This window comes from Carassius gibelio, chromosome A8, assembly GCF_023724105.1.
Source record: "Carassius gibelio isolate Cgi1373 ecotype wild population from Czech Republic chromosome A8, carGib1.2-hapl.c, whole genome shotgun sequence".
Classification (NCBI taxonomy): domain Eukaryota; kingdom Metazoa; phylum Chordata; class Actinopteri; order Cypriniformes; family Cyprinidae; genus Carassius; species Carassius gibelio.
In genome coordinates this window covers 16,190,752-16,211,383 of record NC_068378.1, presented here as the reverse complement: position 1 = coordinate 16,211,383, position 20,632 = coordinate 16,190,752, and the positions used below count along the sequence as shown (strand labels likewise).

Here is a 20,632-nt window from a genome sequence, read left to right as displayed (position 1 = left end):
GTGTGTGTGTGTGTGTGTGTGTGTGTGTGTGTGTGTGTGTGTGTGTGTGTGTGTGTGTGTAAGTGTGGTTGATTGGGAAATTGAGATATTTACCGCATTCCATCTCCCTGCTGTAGCCATGACAACCACTCAGCGGGAAGAGCTGCCTGTCTCACGCAAAAACACACGCACTAACACACCCACATCCACACACACCGCTACCCCATAACCTGGACAGAGAGAGTGGGAGAGAGATGTACATAGTTGACAGTGGCCTAAGGCCTTGAATGGTATTGATTACCTCTCACCATTCAATTTTTGCAGCAGTATTAACCACACTGTGATATACTTATTGTTGCATTATGCCCTTGTTAATGTTATTGGCGGATTCTATGGCACTTTTACACATTGCTGCTGTTGTCAAAAGCTTTGACATCTCTTTATCCAGCTGGTGAATTGGCAGTGAAGCTTCCATTAATTGAGGCGTGAGACAGAAGGAAGTTATCCTGGAGGGGATCATTAAAGACTAATGTAGATCCAGAATGAAGGGTCATCAACAGAAACACATCCTTACCATTTTCAGAGCTCAAAGTGTGGGGGAAAAGTGGCAATGCATTGTGTTGAAAACAAGATGTGCAATGGAAGTAGTGACAGATCTGTTTCTTCATACTGTGACGTACATTCAAGTGAATTAATCTCCTCATTGTCACTCCCCATAACCATAGCATCATTTTAGAGAATATCCAGTGTACGCTGTTTGTGTTCAGTGGATATTCTCCAGAATGGTATTATGGTGATGCAGAGAGACACAGAGGAGACAAATTGTTAAATAAAGTTGTTATTTTTATTTTCTTCGTTTACAAAATGTATTCTCGTTGCTTCATAACGTTACTGTTGAACCACTGATGGCAGATGAACTATTCTGATGATATATTTCATACTTGTCTGGACCTTGACAGTGTAACTTACCTGGCAGTCAATGGGACAGCCACAATCCTCCTGGTTTTCATCCAAAATATGTAAAATTGTGTTCCTAAGATGAACGAAATTTTTAAGGGTTTGGAACGACATGGGGGTAAGTGATTAATGACAAAATTTTTATTTTGGGGTGGAGCACCCCCTTAATATTTTGTTTTTTTCTCTCTTGATGGTATGTATGGGGCTTTGTATATTTGCAGTTGGATCAAAAACTTACTGAGCTCACCAATTCCTTGAACTGGAATTGCAATATCTACTGGTTTTACAGGGTCCGAGTAGACAGAGGAGACAAAAAGATAAAAAGATAAGAAACAGAAATTTCACCCTTGACTGAATGAGGGGATGGTCTCAGGAACTCAACCCTGACAGAAAACCTCTAACAGAAATCTGCAGCTGATGTTAAGTCATACTCCTCTCGCTCAAAATAAACGTGCCCTGGTGCTTACTTTCATCCATATAGTACCCTATAGGTTGGGATTGATTACTAAAACATTAAATGGCTGATTTCAAATTAAAAGTACTGAAAATATTGTCTAGATTCGAGTCTCTGTGTATGTGCTGGGGATGGGAGGGGTTGCAAAGCTCTGTCAGAACTTCTCTTCTGCAGGCTGTCATGATCAAAGAGCCGTTGGACCCCCTATCAGACTCATACCTCATGCTCACATATACACACAACTCAGCCAGCCATTCACATCACACACACATACACTGTGCTCAATTTACCCAGCCATCCATATCACAAATATACACAGATCTCTATACCTAATTACCTAAATAAATCACACCAGTCACTAATTAAAGTGTGTAAGTGTGAGTGTGTTATATAGACGTATGTGGTTGTGTTCTCACTTACTACTGGCACTTGTTTAGCTGCTGATTCAGTGGTTCTAAAACTGTGAGTAGATGCTTATTTCAGCTGTGCCTGTGTGTTTGTGTGTCTGTGTTTGAGCGAGTGTATTTCAGGTGCCATACGTGTCTGTTCCTGGTGTGTGCGTGTATGTGTGCCCATGTGTGGCGGCTGTTCTTTGTTAGGTAAATCCCAGTTGATTATGCAGTTCATTGTGTGGTTGTGCTGGTGCGGCGTCCAGAGAGCTGAGCGTGGAATTCTGACGGGGAGCCTCGCTGCAGACCAGATGACTCTCATGATTTTCCTGTACCTCTTTTTGTTCCAACGGCCAACGCTGCTGTTCACACAATCCCTCCGTCTAATCGCACATGCAGGTGTGCCCAACTTTCAGCTGCAAACCTCAGGTAGTGTTTTCCACAAGAGAAACCAAACTATTCTGCCTGGTAAACCCGCAGATACCAAATTACTGTTCAGCACTCTGTAAACACAACTATTACAGAGGCTTGTTCTTCCCAGCAATTGCTTCCACTTGCATTTCTTCAGATTTGTTTGAATACTTAAAAATGTTTCAAACACCTGCATTCTTTGGCAGAATGATTTTAGGGGCATTCAAGCATGAAGCCACTTAAACCATTCTCACTATTTTCCTTAAAGAGATGCACAATTGTGTCTGGGCTCTTTTATCCTGTAGTCTTTATGGAGTGTCTCTTGGGTGGATCAGTGTGTGATGTTTCACACAGATATGTCACAGGGATCATTTCTTTTTTAACAATTTAAAAATATATATTAAAATGCCTAAAAAAATCTCCATGTGACTAAATATTGTCACAACATGTCTTAATTTCAAATTTCATATTTTTATGAGGCTGAAATGAACTTATAGCTTCTTATCAAATTAAATGTTCATTCAAAGTTATATCTAATATTAGCACAAATTATACATTAACTCTTTAGGTTCTGTTTACTTAATTAAAATAATCATAAGTAGTCTATGAAGATTTGTTGTGAGCTCTATTGGCGTTATGATAAAAAGGAATGACATTTATCCACATGGACTTTCTGACTTGCAGGCTGCAGATAATAATGAATGACTTTGAATCTGTGTTAAATATATTAGACCAACAAATGTTGATCCAACTAGCCTAACAGAGTTGTCTGCACAAATAGTTTCTTATATTGGAGAATGTTGCTAATTTGTTTAGAGTTTGCTAGCTCCCAGCATACATTGCAGTATGAATGAATTATGCAGTTAGTATTATAGGATTATGTTTTGCTGTTTGCAGACTTTATTTATGCCATTGTTATTTTTGACACCAATAGCCTACAGTTTTTGTGTGGTTTTCTTGTCTTCTTGTGTTTTACTTTGAATCACTCCAAAATGAAAATTGTCTAAATTTACTCACCTTATTGTTGTTCCAGACCTAGGAAATTATTATTATTATTTATGTGTGTGTGTGTGTGTGTCTAGGAGACAGTGGTCACAAAGACTGTTTGGTTGCCAAAACTTTTCAAAATTTCTCTTTTTGTGATCTGCAGAAGAAAGAAAGTCATACAGGTTTGGAATGACATGAAAGGTTAATAATTTTGGTTAATCTTTGTGGTGCTAATTGATTTAATTAGCTGAAGGATTCCTAATAAAATACCTAATTTTAGGAAGATGCGTTTTACCATTAATTTACTTTAAACTTTTCTCAGCAATTCTCTTTCTTCTTTCTTTCTTTGCCCACAAAGAAAGTCCACAAAACCACTCATTTCAAAAAAGCATCAGGTTTCAAGGCAGCCTCTTCCTTCCTCTGTGCCAACATAATTATTTGTTTATTTATTTCTGCGGGTACAATGCAAAACAACAGCGGATGTAAGAAGAGTGACATCATTTGACATTTGCCTCAAATGGCTAAGTTATCGCATGAAGAAAAGAAACCCTCTGCCTCCAAAAATGCCTTCGACCCCATGTCTCCCTCCCTCTCCACTCCACAGTGATGTGCCCGGCTCGGCTCGGGGGAGACAGCAGTGGAAGGGCAAGGGGAGAGAGGGCACGAGGAAACGTTGTGGAATGTGCTAGAAAAGAGGAGGGGGGCAGTGAACCCTCCAAATGGCTGTGGAAAGGTTTTCCCCCCTTCTTCTTCTTCTTCTCTCAGTACACTTGGAGCTGTCTTTTGTCTCAAGGGTCTGAGTCTACAGTGTGTTGTTAGGACAACCAACAGGAACGGACGCCTCACAAAGTAGGCCTACAAATGGGAACCACACATGCATAGAGTGGAGAAAGCAAAGAGGGAGAGAGAGACAGAGCAAGTGCAGGATGTCCTGGTGAGGTGTTCATTAGAATGAAGGAGCTGAAGATGAAGAAAGAGCAGCCACACACACACACACACACACACACACGCATATTTTATGTCTCTTCCACTCCCAATATCTCTCCTGTACTATTAGAAGCAGAAAGAAACTGCTTTCTGGCGGTATTTGAAAAGAGGGTTTAAAAAGGCCCTATTCAGCGGCCACAGCCCTTTATTAACACGCGCGTTTCTGTAACATCTGAGGGGGGGAAATCCCCCTCGCGCACGGAGGTTGGTCTCGTGCTCAGGTATGATGTCCTTTCTTTTCTCTCTGCTCGCCTGCCATTGGTCGCCACGGCTCCGGGGGAGGGGGTCTGTCCGCTCCCCACCCCTCCTCTCGGCGGCCCCTTCGCCTCTGTCTGGGCGAGAGTGAATGGAGGAGCGCACAGATGCACAACGCTGCTCAAACTCCGACTGTCGCTGCTGTGCTCCGTGAAACCGGGTCTCTGATTGGGCGAGGCGACATCCACCTGCTGGCTCACAGTCGCTACTACCGACACCTATTCAAGATCATCCGAATTGAGGCACTGGAGCTGGAAACACGGGCATTTGTGTCGGGATGAGGTGCTCCAAGCCATGCTTTGGAATGAGGAATGCTTTTCCGTTAACTTTTCACCGCAGCCGCCGCTATATCGCAGACTTCTCCCCTCTGGAGTCTGGAGCAGCCGGACAGACACTTTCGCCGTTCATCATCTCTCTCCTGTCAGACTGCTGCGCCATGGCTCCTCTCATCCGGTCACTGATATTATCGATCAAGGGCTTCTCTGTCTATCTCTATCTGACTCACTTATCTCTTACAGGGCAAACTCGAGAAAATGAAGCTACGTCAAACTGTTTAAACAGAAAAGCAGGTATTAGTATGGCACGCAATTTTAAAATTAATGCTGTAAAATTAGAATTTGTAGCAATTAGTATTTATTAATATATTGGTAGCCTAATACATATTTTTTAATTACTAGGAATTCATCTAATGGTGAGTAGACTACGAGCTTATATTACATTTGATCAATAATATTATTCATTCAATAGGTTCTACTGGAACATATTCCTATACTGATTATAATCTATTAAACTAGATGCTATAGGCTAATGACTCTTTTTGTATTCTTCACTGTCCCGAGTGACATGTCTACTACTTAATACTATTCCATCCATTGGTAAAAAAAAATTACACACTTTTTGTAACTGAAACCTATGAAAATTTGTGGTTCAGATATCAACTTTTCTTTCTGTCTAATATGTATTTCCAATTGATGATGATACCAATTCCAGTCTTACTAGTTTTACTTATTCTTTATGTTTTTATTTTTTAGTCACTAGTAACTATCCATATGTGTTCCAGTTTGACTAGAACCTAATATAGTATCTATGAGACAGTTAGGCTATTACTAGTAGCATTTTTATCTTGCTAGTAATATTTTTATTGCAATATAAGTACTGCATTTGTTTTAGTAGTAGTTTAATATTTGCAATATACTTAATTATTAAGTAAAACGCAATCGTAACTATGCGATATCGTGAATAAATGTTAATGCAGCTTGCCATAGTATCCTACCAGTGTGTAGTGAACAGAAAGGTTGCAGGAATGTCACACAGACATCATGCGTTGGTCATTCTAATGGCATGTATGACATAGTGACGATTTGCGCTGCTAGTTTTTACGCACCGAACTGTTCGTCAGCCGCGGAAGAACACAGCTCGACCTTCATCGCAATTTATAGGTTTCCTTGTACACTATGCGTTGTTGTTTTTATTTATTTATTTTATTATAATTATTATATAAAAATATCTTTAAAATCTATTTTATAAGTTTTTTTCTTATGCAGAGTGGCGTGTCGGTTCCTCCTGTTGGAAAGGTTGGAAAGAAAAGACTTGCTAGCGTTTCCACCTTTTACTCTCAGACATCGCAATGGCTGGACAACAGGTGCATGTTTCGGAGATCCGTGTTATAATCAGTGAATAGACTGATGCCATTAACCTCAAAATGTATCGGTGTTAATATAATAGCCTACTGTAAATGTTAATCATTTCATTCACAAAAAACTGCGTTTTTTTCTGACACGTTGGCGTGGACATTTTAGAAATCTAGCGCCAATTTTTTTTTTTTTTTTTTTTTTTAGTTTAGGGATATGGCATTATTTTTGTCGATGTGGTATCGGAAAGGTTGTCCTGTAATGGTCACAACGGTAGGGGTGACGACTCTTGCAGTGCGATACAAGAGCACGGCGGACTTGTAATATTGCGTTTGTCCACAGGAGGTCGCACTACACCATAAAACTGATTCATTGCTTTTTCTTAGAATAGTTAAAAAAAAGATTATTCAATGTTGTGTGTAAAAAATGATTGAAATAGATTGTTACTCTTTGCCCCGTATGGCTTTTTATTCCTATCTGATAATGCTCAGGACTCATATAGGGATGGAAGCCATGCAGGGCTGGGGGACTGTGTCGTCATCGAGACTTGGTACCAACAGCCCTTTTATATGCCAGTAATGTGACTCACATACACCTGTCCTGGCATCAGTCTGGGCACATATGCCCATCGAGTCTGGCTGGCTGCAGGGAGAATATCTGATTCTGCTATGCCAATCAAGACCACAGACGGTTCTCTGAAGTCTCACACTCGCACACACACACTGGCTGGACATCTGCTGCCAAGTGAAGCCAAAACAGCTGTTCATTTGCATCAGCACCACCAGGTACACACTCATAGGCACACACACACACACACACACACACACACACACACACACACACACACAAAGTCAGGCCCAAATGTTAATGAACTTGACTGAATGAGGTTAATGTCCTATAGAATACAAACTTCAGCTATTTTAAATATAAAGAAACACACAATTTTATATAATCACTGCTAGTCTGTGCTACAGATGACAAGCTAGTATCAATATAGTTAATATGATCATATGTATGATATGTTTGAAACAGCCCATACTGATTAGGCCTTTCTGTGTCCCCTCATGTGTTTATCATGGCTCATATCTTAATGGGAAACCTTCAAATAATAAAATAATAACTATATAGTTGTCTGTGTGTGTTCATTTATTTATCCATAGAACACAAAATGGGTTTGTGTAAATAAATAAATAAATAAATAACCCTTTATCCTGGAATGTTTAATAATAATAATAATGATGATAATAATAATAAATGAAATCAAAAGAAAATATTTATTTTAAGAAAACGAAACATATTTTAAGGACCATTAAGATTCTTTTTTTATTTAAAATATTACCTGTAATTTTCATTCTTAAAAGTGATATATTCAAATATTTTTTTTACAATTAAAATAGCATAAAATAAAGGTAGTGCAATAAACCACTTTTTACATTATAGTACATTAACTGTTTGCATGACCTACCTACATATTTAAATCTAAATATTAATTACTATTACTCAATTATCAGTTTAAGCTAACTATAATTATAATTATATATATATTTTTTAGCTGAACTATTAGTCAGAATTACGTATATTATCGTCATCAACCTAAACGTTAATAACGTGATGATTCCCACCTTGCGAACTTTCTTTTACTGTCTATGCTTGCGAACAGTAAAAAAAAAAAAAAGAAAAAGAAAAATAAAAAAGCTTGTGTGACGACGCCTCCTAGCGTTTAAATGATCTCATTACCCAGTCTACTTCGGATCTCCTGCCAGCAAAGTGCATGCTTTTTCAGTGTTACGAAAGGTGGGAAGTGACTGTGCTGGGTAACAGTGGTCTTCAGGTTACATTACATGAGTTGACGTGTAATGCAAGTCTCTCTGTTTCTCTGAGTACACCAGAGTTCATTTATCCTGAAACTATCAGCGATCTCTCAGCAGCAGAATGGCAAAGAGAAAAGAGAAACGGAAGAAAACCGACACGAAGAAACCGAAGCAGATTGCAAAGAACAAACCGGTATCCAAATCACAAAAAAATCAAAGTATATGCGCCATAAAATAAACTTTGTCTGGCTAAACTTAAACTAAGAATCCAAACCAGTCACTAAGATAAAACGTAGCTTTGCAGTTGAACAGGTAAATGAATGGGCTTTAATAGTTTGAAAGTAATGCTCGGCGGATGCAGACAGCTGCTGGTGCAGATGTGCAGAGAGACTCGCTTGAGTTCTGTTGTGCAGCTTGTTGTTAACTGGTTCACTAAATGAAAACAGCCCCTCTTCACAGTTCATTGTAGGTGTCATCAATTTAGTGTGGGCACTTCGTACATATTTGGGATCATAAAAGGATGCTTCTATTGTGACAGACCTACTCCTAAATATATATATATATATATATAAATATATATTCCTAGTAGTATAAAAAATGTTAAACAGAAAGAAAAAATAGTTATTTCAAGTACTAAACTTAATAGTAAGAAATATTGTCTAACATCTAGCTGAGATATTTATATATATATATATATAATTCACATTGCAGAGAAGGACATTTTCCACAAAGCTATACAAAGATTATTGTTATGCTGTGGTCCATGACCTGTTTGTCTGTTTCAGAAACAGTATGGTGGACAAAAACAACTGCAAAAACTCCAGGGTGGCGTCTCGTGGGTCAGGAATATACGATTCCTCTGATGAGAGAACAAGTACTTCCAGGACGGAGAAGTTAAAACAGAAGAGTCAGAGGACATGAGGGACCACATTGAATAGATAAGCCCCATGTTCATAGAGCACTCATCACCATCAAAACACATCACAGAAGATGAGGAAGAAAGTGAGGATGAGGAGGACTTGGAGGAAGTGGAATGTGCATAGTGTTTTTTGTGAGTTAGTAATCAGACATGTCAGTATGCTGTCATGTTTTTCATCACTCATGCACGCTGTGTGCTTTCTCAGAAATGGCAGAACCGCTGGGTCCCATGGACTCGACTGAACTAGCAGTTGTGTCAAAACCAGCGGAGATTGAGATCGAGACTCCAGACAAGAAGCAGAGGAAGTGAGTGTTTGTGATAGAGAGTTTAATAAGGGGCAGATTGCCAAGTGATGATTTCTTTAGTACGATAAATGCCAAGATAGTTGCAGTCGCATTCATAAGAGGAGTAGTGATGGTCAGATAAAAAGGAAATTGTAACACCATGACAACTGTTTCCGGGGAGAAAAGGAAAGCAGAGTTTGAAACTTATACGTCCAATGATGAAACGATTTAACAAGGATCTGCTGGTGGATACCCACAAGGTGTGTGTGTGTGTGCATTTCTGTTGTAGTTTTATTTCCAGTTAAATAAACTGAATATACACACTACCATTCAAAGGTTTGGTGGTTGATAAGAGAAGATTGGGGGTTGATTTTAGAAGTCTTTACACTCATCAAGGTGGTATTTGTTTTGAAGTATTTTTAAAAAGTATTTTACTTTTTCTTCAAAGAATCCTAAAAAATATATATCACGGTTATCACAAAAATATTAATCAGCATGTTTTCAGCATTGATAATAGTAAGAAATGTTTCTAAATCAGCATTTCTCAAGTAAGACTAGAGTCATGGCTGCTGAAAATTCAGCTTTGCCGTCACAAGAATAAATTAAATTTTTCAACATATTACAATAGAAAACAGTTATTTCAATTTGTTAATATATTTCACATTGTAACTATTTTTACTGTATTTTTGATCAAATAAATGCATCCTTGGTGACCATAACAGATGTGATTAAAAACAATCGCATTTACCCTAAACTTTCTATCATTTCTACATCACATGTGAGGTGCATTAAGACTTGCCTGTGCTCCTCATCCACAGATGCAGGCAAAGTTATTGGACAGGCTATTGCCGACATCCATCTCAGAATACAAGAACCATCCACCTGCTAAAATATGAGGCCATCTACCCCCCTACAGCCGCTGTCCTGGGGTACTGCAGAGGAGAGCCAGTTTATTCACGGTAAACTCTATATAGTTTGCATCACAATGTTAAAATGTACAGTATGAAAGATAGATTAATATTCCTTCGTAATACTACTTTAGAAAAAACATACAGTTTGAATTATTAAATATATTATTGCACATAAATAAATTATTTTCATGTTAAAAACCAGTAAATGGGTGGTATGAAACTCCATTTTATTTTTACTAAATGATGAAAATCTAAAACCAAAACATTTGAAATACTAAAAGTGAATTAAGGCATCACAATGCTATAATGCATTGCTTTTTATATTTGCTAAAGGTTACAGTTATTATATAATTATTTACAATACTTTGAATTACATTTTATTTTAAATTAAACATTTTTTTATTTTGAGATTTATTTACATTCTTTTTTTTCTTTTTTTTTGGTTAAGTTTGGGTGTTTTGAAGTCATTTTTAATATTTCTATTTATCTTTATTTTATTTCAGTTTTAGTTTTTAGTTTTAGTTCAGTTTAAATGTATTAATTTCAGTAAGTTGCCAAGGCCAAGTTTTTAAGTTTGTTTTATGTCAAATTAAAATATATATATATATTTCAGCTTTATTTAAATTAACGAAAACAAATATTTCCAATTATATACAAAATTTTATATATATATATATATATATATTTTTTTTTTTTTTTTTTTTTTCGTTTACAAAATTACAAGATGTTAGAACAAATATAAATGCAGACCATTTGTGTTTAATATTTATTTTCATAGACTGTGCACACACTCCATTCTAGAGATACCTTGCTGAAGGAAGCAAGAACTGTTCGACTAGCAGATAATCTGTACAAGGTATGTGTATTTGACCTTTTTATAATAAATGACATGACTTCTTCTTCACACCACTCTGTTTCCCTTTCAGGCTTGAAATGAAATGATTACAAAACTAAGGATATTAATAACTGTCTTTACATTTATTTTGAAAGATGAAGCTCGGGATTTATGTAAAGGGCGTTACATTTCCAACGAATGCTTGCGGTGTTCGGCCAATCATAATGCACTGAGTCAGCCAATCAAAGCAGACTGCACTTGTCAAAAGGAGGAGCTTTGTACAAAACTACATTTGAGAGAGGCGGGGCCTATGGACCTACAGTAATGAAATTTTTTGAACATTAAAGCATGTCATCATATTCTGTTACTCCAAATACACAAAATAATGATGTTTAAAAAAGCATCATATGACCCATTTAAGCCCTGTAACATCTCTTCCCTTTTAAAAAAGTGTGACTAAATCTGCCCTTTTTTGTTTCACTTTCCTTATCTTACTTTTAAATGTTTTTCTGCATTTAAAATAAGCATGTATTATCTGTACCTGTGAGCTCCTCATCACTATACACAACCTTTTATAAATGCAATAGCTGCATGTGCAGGGAATTTTTAAAATGTCAGCCATTTATGTTTAGTAATTTTTGCAGACTGTATATTTGTTTTGCATTCATATACATATCTTTATAGAACATGCTGTTGAAAAAAACATGCAAATGAACAAATGGTATGTTGCATCTTTTTGTGTCTGTGAATTATGAGTTCCAAATAGGTCTAGATAGAGTCTTTCTCTCTTTTGAGTCACTTGTCACCAGGAGATCCGGTCGTGCACAGAATAGCACTTTTGGCTTGTGAAAACAAATTTCATTTGAAAATATTTTTTCCAACAAATTATACAGTTAATTGTATAGTTCATGTTAGTTGGATTTTGAATCAGTAAGATCTAAAAATATAAATAAAAGCAGGCAGGTCTTAAAGTTATGAATTTGTAATAAAGGCGCTTTTCTCTGTTAATCTTATGTAACGTCATCTTAGTTGCACATTGTAAATCTGGTTTCTTGTTTTGTTGACCTACATTTGCATTAGCGTGCGCGCATGTGTGTGTTTGACTGCAAGTATGAATGTCAGTTTTGATTATAGTGTCTGTGTGGCCCCTCCTCAGTAACTGAACTCACACTTGAGCACGGAAGTGACGCCGCGTTCGTATCCCCCCGTACTTCCGATCTTTAGCTCTGCTGCGACTCGTCTAAGCGAACGGATTGGATCTCTGTCCCGATAGCCAGCGTCGAGTGACGGCCTGCCGCGGTCCTGCAAGTGAGTAAAGTCAGTATGTTGGGTACGACGGGGGGCTTTAAACGATCAGAGCAGCGGCTTTGGCGAGCGAACCAAAACGGCCTTGTTTACATCCGAATCCCCGAGCTGGAGTGCGCGCTGGGGGATGATTGCAAATGAAGCCCTTAAAGCGACATTAAACGACCCGTGCATTCACTTAAACAAGTTTAAATGGACTATATGCACTTTAAGCTGCGGGATATGCGTAGTGAAACAATAGATTTTTTTTAGAGCGGGAGAGAGGGACTCCGTGCATCGATCGCGCTGCTCTATTTGTGTGCTGATTTGAGAGAAGCAACAGCTTCTGCGGCCCGGTTCATATGGAGTAAACAAAGCAGAACCCATACTGTCAGCGCCGTGAGTTTGCAGTCCTTGCTAAACCCCCACCCGACCCCTACGCATTTAAAACATGATCCGTAACCCAGTTGAGCGTGATACCATGCATGCCACCCAGGGTCGGGATCTATTTATAGCCCTGAGTGGAATGCTAGGGGCAGACGCGTGGGACTTTCAGGTCGTCCCATGACTGTGGGATTCAGACCCACCCTGACCGGACTGGACTGGACAGAACGGTTACTCACATACCCCGTGCTCACGTTGAATTTAATGTGCACTGATTGTTTATTCAGTTGAATTTGTGACTGTCATCACATCAGCAGGCGCGCGCACACACGCAGAGCTCTGATCTCCGTGATCATCAGGCGCGCGGTCACGCGGCCTCCCCTGCTACTGCTGTCCGGTTGGACTGTCAGTTCACCGTTTAATCCGTTAAAACGCAAAGCTAAGCCTCTCTGCGTGTGAGGGTATGATTGTCTTACGCTCAAAGAGATTCTTGGCCACTGGTAATACTGAGACAGATATCTACACGCACAACCTTCAGATAATTTCCAAGGTGTGTTGATCTAAAAAGCAGCAGTAAAATGACCAGTGGGTCAAGCTCAGAGGGTGTCATTGAAATCAAGTACACTAGCAAGGCCTTGTAGTTGGTTAGTTTGATTCATTGCTCATATCTCTTTAATTAACACTTTAATAATTCCCTATGGGAAAAATACATTAGGATCAAAGGCCTCATAAAAAGTGGTTGGGTATTGTTACCCTCTGTTACACAACTTGGAGGAATCCTTGATTTTGATTGGTTATCACAGGATTCAACTGTAGAATATTTCAAAGTAATTTAAGTATTAATAACGATATTGATATTTCATGTCCATGTATAATAGGATTATTATTCTACCGATTGTTATTATTTTATTATCTATTATTATTATCACACAGATAATGTGCAGTCAAATGGTTATTATTGCATAATAAACTCCAGTAACACCAAGACTTGTGTTGGTCTCTATCTTCTCCTAAAAAAAAAAAAGGAATAATTTAAACTCAAATCAATATTTCATGTCCATTCATATATTTATTAAGCAGCTGTGTCATAAATGGGGAGAGTTAGAGTCAGATTGTCATTATCACAAAATAAATCCCTTCATAATGGTGTAATTTAAATCCATTTAGAAACAGAAAATAGGAATTGGAGGTTTGTAACTTTTAGGTTTAACAACTTTTAAGATCATGAAAAATACAGTCTGACCGTGTATAAATGACAAATACTAAATAATCTTTTCTTCTCTCTTTCAGTATTTTTTCTCTGTCTGAGCTCATCCCTTGCTCCGGTTCCTCATGAGTGACGGGGAGTGTGATTTTTTCTGTTTTTTTCGGTGCTGCTAAAAGCCACAGGGCCCCCTGGGTTTCTCGGTCCAGTTGGGGGCGGAGAGGAGCAGCTCAGTAGCTGCTGATTGGTGGCGGGCAGCTGTCGGTCAGGGAAAGGTTGGGCCCAGAGGGTTATGTCTGTGGATATGAGTAGCCAAGCCTCAGACAGTAACGAGGAATTTGAAGATGACGAAGATGCCGTAGAGGGCGACATCCCTGACTATTATATTGGACTTGATGATGACGCAGGGGTAGAAGAAGAGTTTGACCCAGAAGAGTACCAGTTCAATTGCTTGACGTACAGAGAGAGCCAGAGGGTACTAACTGAGGAAGTCAGCAGTGTAGCCAGTGCCCTAAAGGTGAGAGACCGAATGAGTGACAATGTTTAGCAGATTTATTCTTGGCTGACAATATCTAGCTGTGTATTTATGTATATTTCCAAACTATAAATTGTTCAGACTGTTCATGGAGTTTAGTCTGTCAGTACAGAAATGTTTTTCTCCCTTCAGGTGTCACCAGCTGTAGCCAAACTGGTCCTTGTACATTTTCACTGGCAAGTGTCACAAGTACTCGAAAGGTAATTAAGTACAGCAAAGCACACACACACACACAATATGTACACGTATATGGGTAGTTAATATGAAATGTGAAATAGTTATAGTGGTGTTATATGCTATCTAAAATTATTTAAACAAATGTTTTTGTAATTCTTGCATAATCACTCGTGATATCTGAGAGACTATTATTTAAAAGTTTGAAGTCTTGTCAATGTTTGTTACTCGTCACCGCAGAAATTCTTAGGTGAACTGCAAAAAGTCTATAAGAATAGAAAAAATACAGCACCTAAAATATTCATTACATTCAGATAATGCATAACCTGAAATCCTGATGTTAAAAAAAGTTTCAGACATATTTCTGTTACTTCTGTCTCAATCTGTTAATCTTCTCTTGTATTTGAAGGTATAAGTCCAATTCCTCTCAGTTGCTATGTGAAGCCCATGCTCAGCCCACAAGCATCTGCAGATCTCTCTCTGTGAGTTCTACTAGTCTTTTACATAGTTATTTGATGAAAAATCTTATTTTTACTTTACTTTACTTTTTATTTATTTTTTATTTAATAAAACCCTTTAACTTGAATTCCAAGGAGTTCTCAGTTTTAAAATGCAATGTTAAGTCCATAAAAAATATACCAATCCTGAAATCTGTTCTTTGACAAATTGGTATGGTATACATGCAATAAAGGGGTTTATTTTATGATAATGACCAGTTCACTGTACTTTGTTCTGCATCTTACATGGCTATTTGCCACATAATTGATGGACAAGAAATATCGATTCATGTTTAATTATTTTATTATGTGTGATTAGTGATTTGAAAGACAAGAAACAAGCTCAGCTGTGCAAAAAAAAGGTTGCCTGGGACAACCGTTAATTATACTGTTAACAATCATAGCACTTCCTTCCCTTGACGTGTATGTGTGTGTGTGTGTTTCAGGTCGGGACGTCGCAGCAGTGTGGGGTGTGTCTGCAGCTGGTCCGGAGAGATGCTCTCCTCTCTCTACCCTGTCAGCACTCCTTCTGCAAGGCATGCTGGGAGCAGCACTGCACTGTACTTGTCAAAGATGGTGTGGGAGTAGGTGAGTGTACACACACACACACACACACACTGAGCACATAAAGACTGTGAGCATTAGAGTATGTATTGCTGATTAGAGCAAGCTGGTTATCTGATCTCCTCTGTGGGTTGTGTTTGTCTGTAGAGATCTCCTGCATGGCGCAGGAATGCTCTCTTCGCATGCCAGATGATTTTGTTCTTCCTCTGCTGCCCAGCGAGGAACTGAAAGACAAATACAGACGCTACCTCTTCAGGGACTATGTGGAGGTGTGTGTCTGTCCAGGAGTGCACAATGAGCAAGAATTAAAATAAATTAACAATCTGACAGTTGTTACATAAAACATTCTGTTTTAAATGAATGATGTTCTGAACTTTTGTCAAAAAAATCTGAACAAAAACCTGAAATCTTTAAAGGGGTCATATGATGTTTTTTCATGTTGTTAAAGATCATTAAGAACATAATATGTTGACATGCTTTAATGTTCACAAAACACATTATTTTTCAAATACTGTACATTATTGTAGGTCCTCTATGCCCCGCCTCTCTCAAACGTGTAGTTTTCTACAAATTCCCTCCTTCGGACAAGCGCAGTCTGCTCTGATTGGCCAACTGACCCAGTGCATTGTGATTGGCCGATCACAGCAAGCACATGTTGGAAATGTAACACCATATTCCATAATCCCGAGTTCAAAATAAATGTTAAGACCGCTAATTATGTCCTTAGTTTTACCATCAGTTCAAGCCCGAAAGGAGAAAAGTCGTGTGACGGACACAATGATGAAGCTTGTATGTGTTTGCAGTACACAAGCCACAGATGGTTAATACAGCTGACTCCACAGTGTGACTGTCTCTTTCTCTCTCTCTCTCTCTCTCTCTCTCTCTCTCTCTCTCTCTCTCTTTGTGCGTGGACTTTTAGGGTGCGGGTTTTAGGGTGGCATGGCAGAGTCTTAACTTTGATAAAGAATATCTCTTTGGGCCTGAGACTTTAGTCTTTGCAACTTTACAGATCTTCATGCACCAAGAGTTTGTAACACTCCAAAGACAAAGGAAAAATTGAAATCGCATCATATAACCCCTTTAAAACTGTTCATTATTGATAACAAATCACTGTTCATTACTGAGCACAAGTCAGCATAATAGAATTATTTCTGATGGATCATGTGAAACTGAAGACTGGAGTAATGATGTTGAAAATTCATCTTAAAATTTAATTTTTAAATATATTAAAATGGAAAATGGATATTTTAAATGCTAATAATAATTCACAATATTACTTTTTTATTAAATAAATGCAGCCTTGAGGAGCATAAAAATCTTCTTTCCAAAAACATAAAAATGTTTGCCAACCCCAATATTTTAATCGGTAATGTGTAGTAATTTAATTATAATATTATGCAGCCTAAATTAAAACATTTAATCTAACATTTTATTATTTTTAGATTTATTTATTATATTGTATTATACATTTATTGTATTTATTAAATATTTTATTTTATTTAGTTTAATATTGGTTTAATTATTGTTTTCTGGCCATAACATGAAAATTGGAATCTGGCAGAATTCTGATATCAGTACATCTCCAGTTTTGTCACATTGTAGAACAGGTACCTCTCACTGATTGCTCTTAACCTGCTCATGTTTCTGTTCGTCTGCAGAGTCATTTTCGGCTGCAGTTGTGTCCTGGTGCCGACTGTCCGATAGTTATACAGGTGCAGAAACCTCGAGCTCGTAGAGTCCAATGCAGCCGCTGCGAAGAAGTCTTCTGGTATTATACACAATTACACTTGCACACACTACTCAATTCATGGTGTAATACATGCAATTGCATGTGTGTGTTTGGATTGACTGTGTCCGTCTGTCTTCAGTTTTAAGTGCAGACACATGTATCATGCACCCACAGACTGTGCCACCATCCGCAAATGGCTGACCAAATGTGCAGATGACTCTGAGACAGCCAACTACATCAGTGCACACACTAAAGACGTAAGGAAGAACACACAGATACTTTTAACATTGTCACATTAAGTATATATGGTTAAGTGTTAATTTGATAGTGAAGGTATTAGTAATATCCTTATGGTTTGATTTTGTGCCCACAGTGCCCTAAGTGCAATATCTGCATTGAGAAGAATGGAGGGTGCAACCACATGGTGAGTAGTATACACAATCTTTTTAATTATCTGTACACTTTTTAGTGCTCTTGAATATTTTATTTGTTAACTTCAGATTGTTCTCATCAAAATAAGATCAAAACAAATCTTCACTTTTTCTTTTTTGGACTTCAACTTTTTCAAGATTTACACTGCCGTTCAAAACTTTGGGGCCAATAAGATTTTTTAAGTCTTGTATGCTCACCAAAGCTGAATTTATCTGAATGAAATTACAGTAAAAACTTTATTTTTATTTTATTAACAGTATATTATTAAAGTTTAAAATGATTTTAATATATTTTTAGGTTGTAATTTATTCCTGTGATGGCAAAGCTGAATTTTCAGTATATATTTTTTCAGGATTCTTTGAGGAATAGAAAGTAGTGTATGTTTAAAAAAAGTTTTACTGAACATGTATTTTCTCTTTCTCTCTTTGCAGCAATGCTCAAAGTGTAAACATGGTATGTTTTTTTTCCCCCATCGATTTTTAGTTTCTAGAAATTAGATCAAAATCCCAGTGTGTTCTGAAGTGGTCTTGATTGGAATGAAATTGTTATGGCTGTGTGTAGATTTCTGCTGGATGTGTCTGGGAGATTGGAAGACTCATGGCAGTGAGTACTACGAGTGCAGTCGCTACAAAGAGAACCCAGACATCGTCAATCAGAGCCAGCAGGCCCAGGCCAGAGAGGCCCTCAAAAAATACCTGTTCTACTTTGAGAGGGTGAGACAAAAATGATTAATTAATAATAAATAAATCTCTTTTGAAAAAGACTTATAAATGTCAGCTTTGTTCCAAAACTTAGTGAGCTTAGCAGTGATTCTGACAAGTAGGTTGTTCCAAAAAGTAGGCAGTAACATTACAGTTAACTCATTACAGATAGGTATCAATAAATTTAAATGGACTTGTTTCTCAGTATTTATGTATGCTATCGAATTTGTTATGCTAAGAGTATCATGCTGTTAGCTTAGCAATTTGGAATTTGGAAAACCATGGAATTTGTATGCTGGTTCTCCAGTTGTTGCCTATATGGTGTTCTTTTTATGTTAGGATGCTGTCTATATGGCAACAATACAGCTCACTAGATTTGAAACTGAGCTATTATCTCATTGTATTAATGAGTTGCCGGTTTCATTTGAACTCCATTGACAATTGCTTAAATATGTAAGCATCAATCTGTACTCTATCTGTGTGTCCAGTGGGAGAACCACAATAAGAGTATGCAGCTGGAGGCACAGACATACCAGCGGATTCAGGAGAAGATTCAGGAGCGAGTCATGAACAACCTGGGCACCTGGATTGACTGGCAGTACCTGCAGAATGCTGCCACGCTACTGGCCAAGGTACAAGTCAAACGACACTGTGCCACGCTTCACTTCGAAACAATCAGTGTATATATTGGTTTTATTAAATTTTGTGATAATTGTCCTAAGCCATAATGCAATTCCAGTTATTCCGATTAATCTAGGAGCCCTATTCTGCAGAATGCAATGAGGATCTATGTTTCCACACACTTACGCTGTCTGTTTGCTCTCTCCATAGTGTCGTTACACACTGCAGTACACTTATCCATATGCCTACTACATGGAGTCTGGACCCCGCAAAAAATTGGTAAGCACTTGCATTAAATGTGTCAGTCTCTCATTGAAGGTCAATATCTCTTTGAGATCAGTTTTTGATAATGGGAAATCTCATTTTTATTCCCGCTAGTTTGAGTATCAGCAAGCGCAGCTGGAGGCGGAGATCGAGAACTTGTCATGGAAAGTGGAGAGAGCAGACAGTTATGAGAGAGGAGAGCCGAGCGCTAACGATAGAGGGGTGAGAGCTGGAAGAAAGACTAGAGGAAGCTGTGAACAGGAACACTGGACTAAAATAATAATAATAATATAAATAATAATTTGTGTTATTCCTCTCGCATTCTCTCTGCAGGATCTGGAGAATCAGATGCACATTGCTGAGCAGAAGAGACGGACGCTGCTGAAGGATTTCCACGACACCTAAACATCCGTCCATCAAATCCACGTCGAGTTCACTCTTCTCTCAACTGTTCTTGGCCTCTTCTCTCCAAAGATACCCCTCCACTTTTTGTCAACTTTACTCTGCATCTCATAATCACACGTTTTGTCCATTTCCTTTGTGTTTTTTTCTTATTTAGAGCATCTCTTTTCATAGCATTTTTTCCTCTTTTGTTCATTCTTTCCTTCATCAGTGCCCCTTTTTTTGCTTCATTATCTTTACTCAGCTGCAGGGTTTGAGAATAGGATGATTGTATCCTAGCATTCGCATACACAAACATTGCATTCTCACACCCCCATGCTAGCTGACATCAGACGCGCACACACACACATACTTACACAAATGCACTCAAAACACTCCACTGAAACAGTCAAACTCTTTCTTTCTCCATCATTGCTTTTCTCATAACTTCTGCCATTTTTCCTTCTCACTCTTGCTTTCTTCTCATGTTTTTTTTTTCTTTCTTTCTTGGAAATGGCTGTTGATAGTTAGATCATTTAAAAAAAAAAGCAAAAAAGAAAACTGGAAAAAAAAAGATGAAAACAAGTGATGCTGTAATTTTCAACGGTTGTACATTAATACAGAAATAGAGTTACTGAGAGAAAGTTTTTAAACCAGAAAGTGACTCTTGTGTTTTCTTGTGCACACACATTAAAGATGTATTTGCATTACATGACCAATCAAACTTTTGCAGTCAGTAATATTTGTTTGGTTTTGAAATTAATCTCTAATGTTCACCAAGGCTGCATTCATTTGATTAACAATACAGTAGAACTGTAATATTGTAAAATATTTAAAATAACCGATTTTTCTTTTTTTTAATACATCTTAAATGTAATTAATTCCTGGGATTGTAAAGCTGAATTTTCGGCAGCCATTACTCCAGCCTTCCTTGTCACATGATCATTCAGAAATCATTATAATATGCTGATTTAGTGCTCAAGATTTTGTAAAATTATTTTTAATAAGGTAATTATTTTTTTTTAGTAATCATATAACTTTATTATAAAATC

The 20,632-nt window shown here is 37.7% G+C and overlaps 1 protein-coding gene and 1 long non-coding RNA gene across 2 annotated transcripts; both read left to right on the top strand.

Annotated features, from left to right (window-relative positions):
* Nucleotides 1-7,537: 7,537 nt before the first annotated feature.
* On the top strand, nt 7,538-10,955 carry LOC128018614 (uncharacterized). The gene is made up of 5 exons (XR_008184924.1): nt 7,538-8,054; nt 8,647-8,912; nt 8,986-9,085; nt 9,883-10,023; nt 10,754-10,955. It is a non-coding gene; the product is annotated as an uncharacterized LOC128018614 (long non-coding RNA).
* A 948-nt stretch (nt 10,956-11,903) lies between these two features.
* Nucleotides 11,904-20,304, top strand: LOC128018583 (E3 ubiquitin-protein ligase ARIH2-like). Its single transcript, XM_052604184.1, has 15 exons — nt 11,904-12,118; nt 13,769-14,199; nt 14,350-14,417; nt 14,801-14,873; nt 15,335-15,476; nt 15,600-15,721; nt 17,111-17,220; nt 17,321-17,438; nt 17,555-17,605; nt 18,045-18,066; nt 18,175-18,326; nt 18,803-18,946; nt 19,146-19,214; nt 19,314-19,421; nt 19,533-20,304. The coding sequence occupies exons 2-15, from the start codon at nt 13,975-13,977 to the stop codon at nt 19,602-19,604; spliced, it is 1,476 nt and encodes a 491-aa protein (XP_052460144.1). The 5' UTR covers nt 11,904-12,118; nt 13,769-13,974; the 3' UTR covers nt 19,605-20,304.
* Nucleotides 20,305-20,632: the final 328 nt, after the last annotated feature.

What these genes read in the sequence shown, in the direction of transcription:
- LOC128018583 (XM_052604184.1), top strand. Translation starts at nt 13,975, where the DNA reads ATGTCTGTGGATATGAGTAGCCAAGCCTCAGACAGTAACGAGGAATTT. An exon ending in GTGTCACAAGTACTCGAAAG is followed by an intron (nt 14,418 to 14,800) that starts GTAATTAAGTAC and finishes TTGTATTTGAAG; the next exon opens with GTATAAGTCCAATTCCTCTC. An exon ending in TCAGTGCACACACTAAAGAC is followed by an intron (nt 17,439 to 17,554) that starts GTAAGGAAGAAC and finishes TTGTGCCCACAG; the next exon opens with TGCCCTAAGTGCAATATCTG.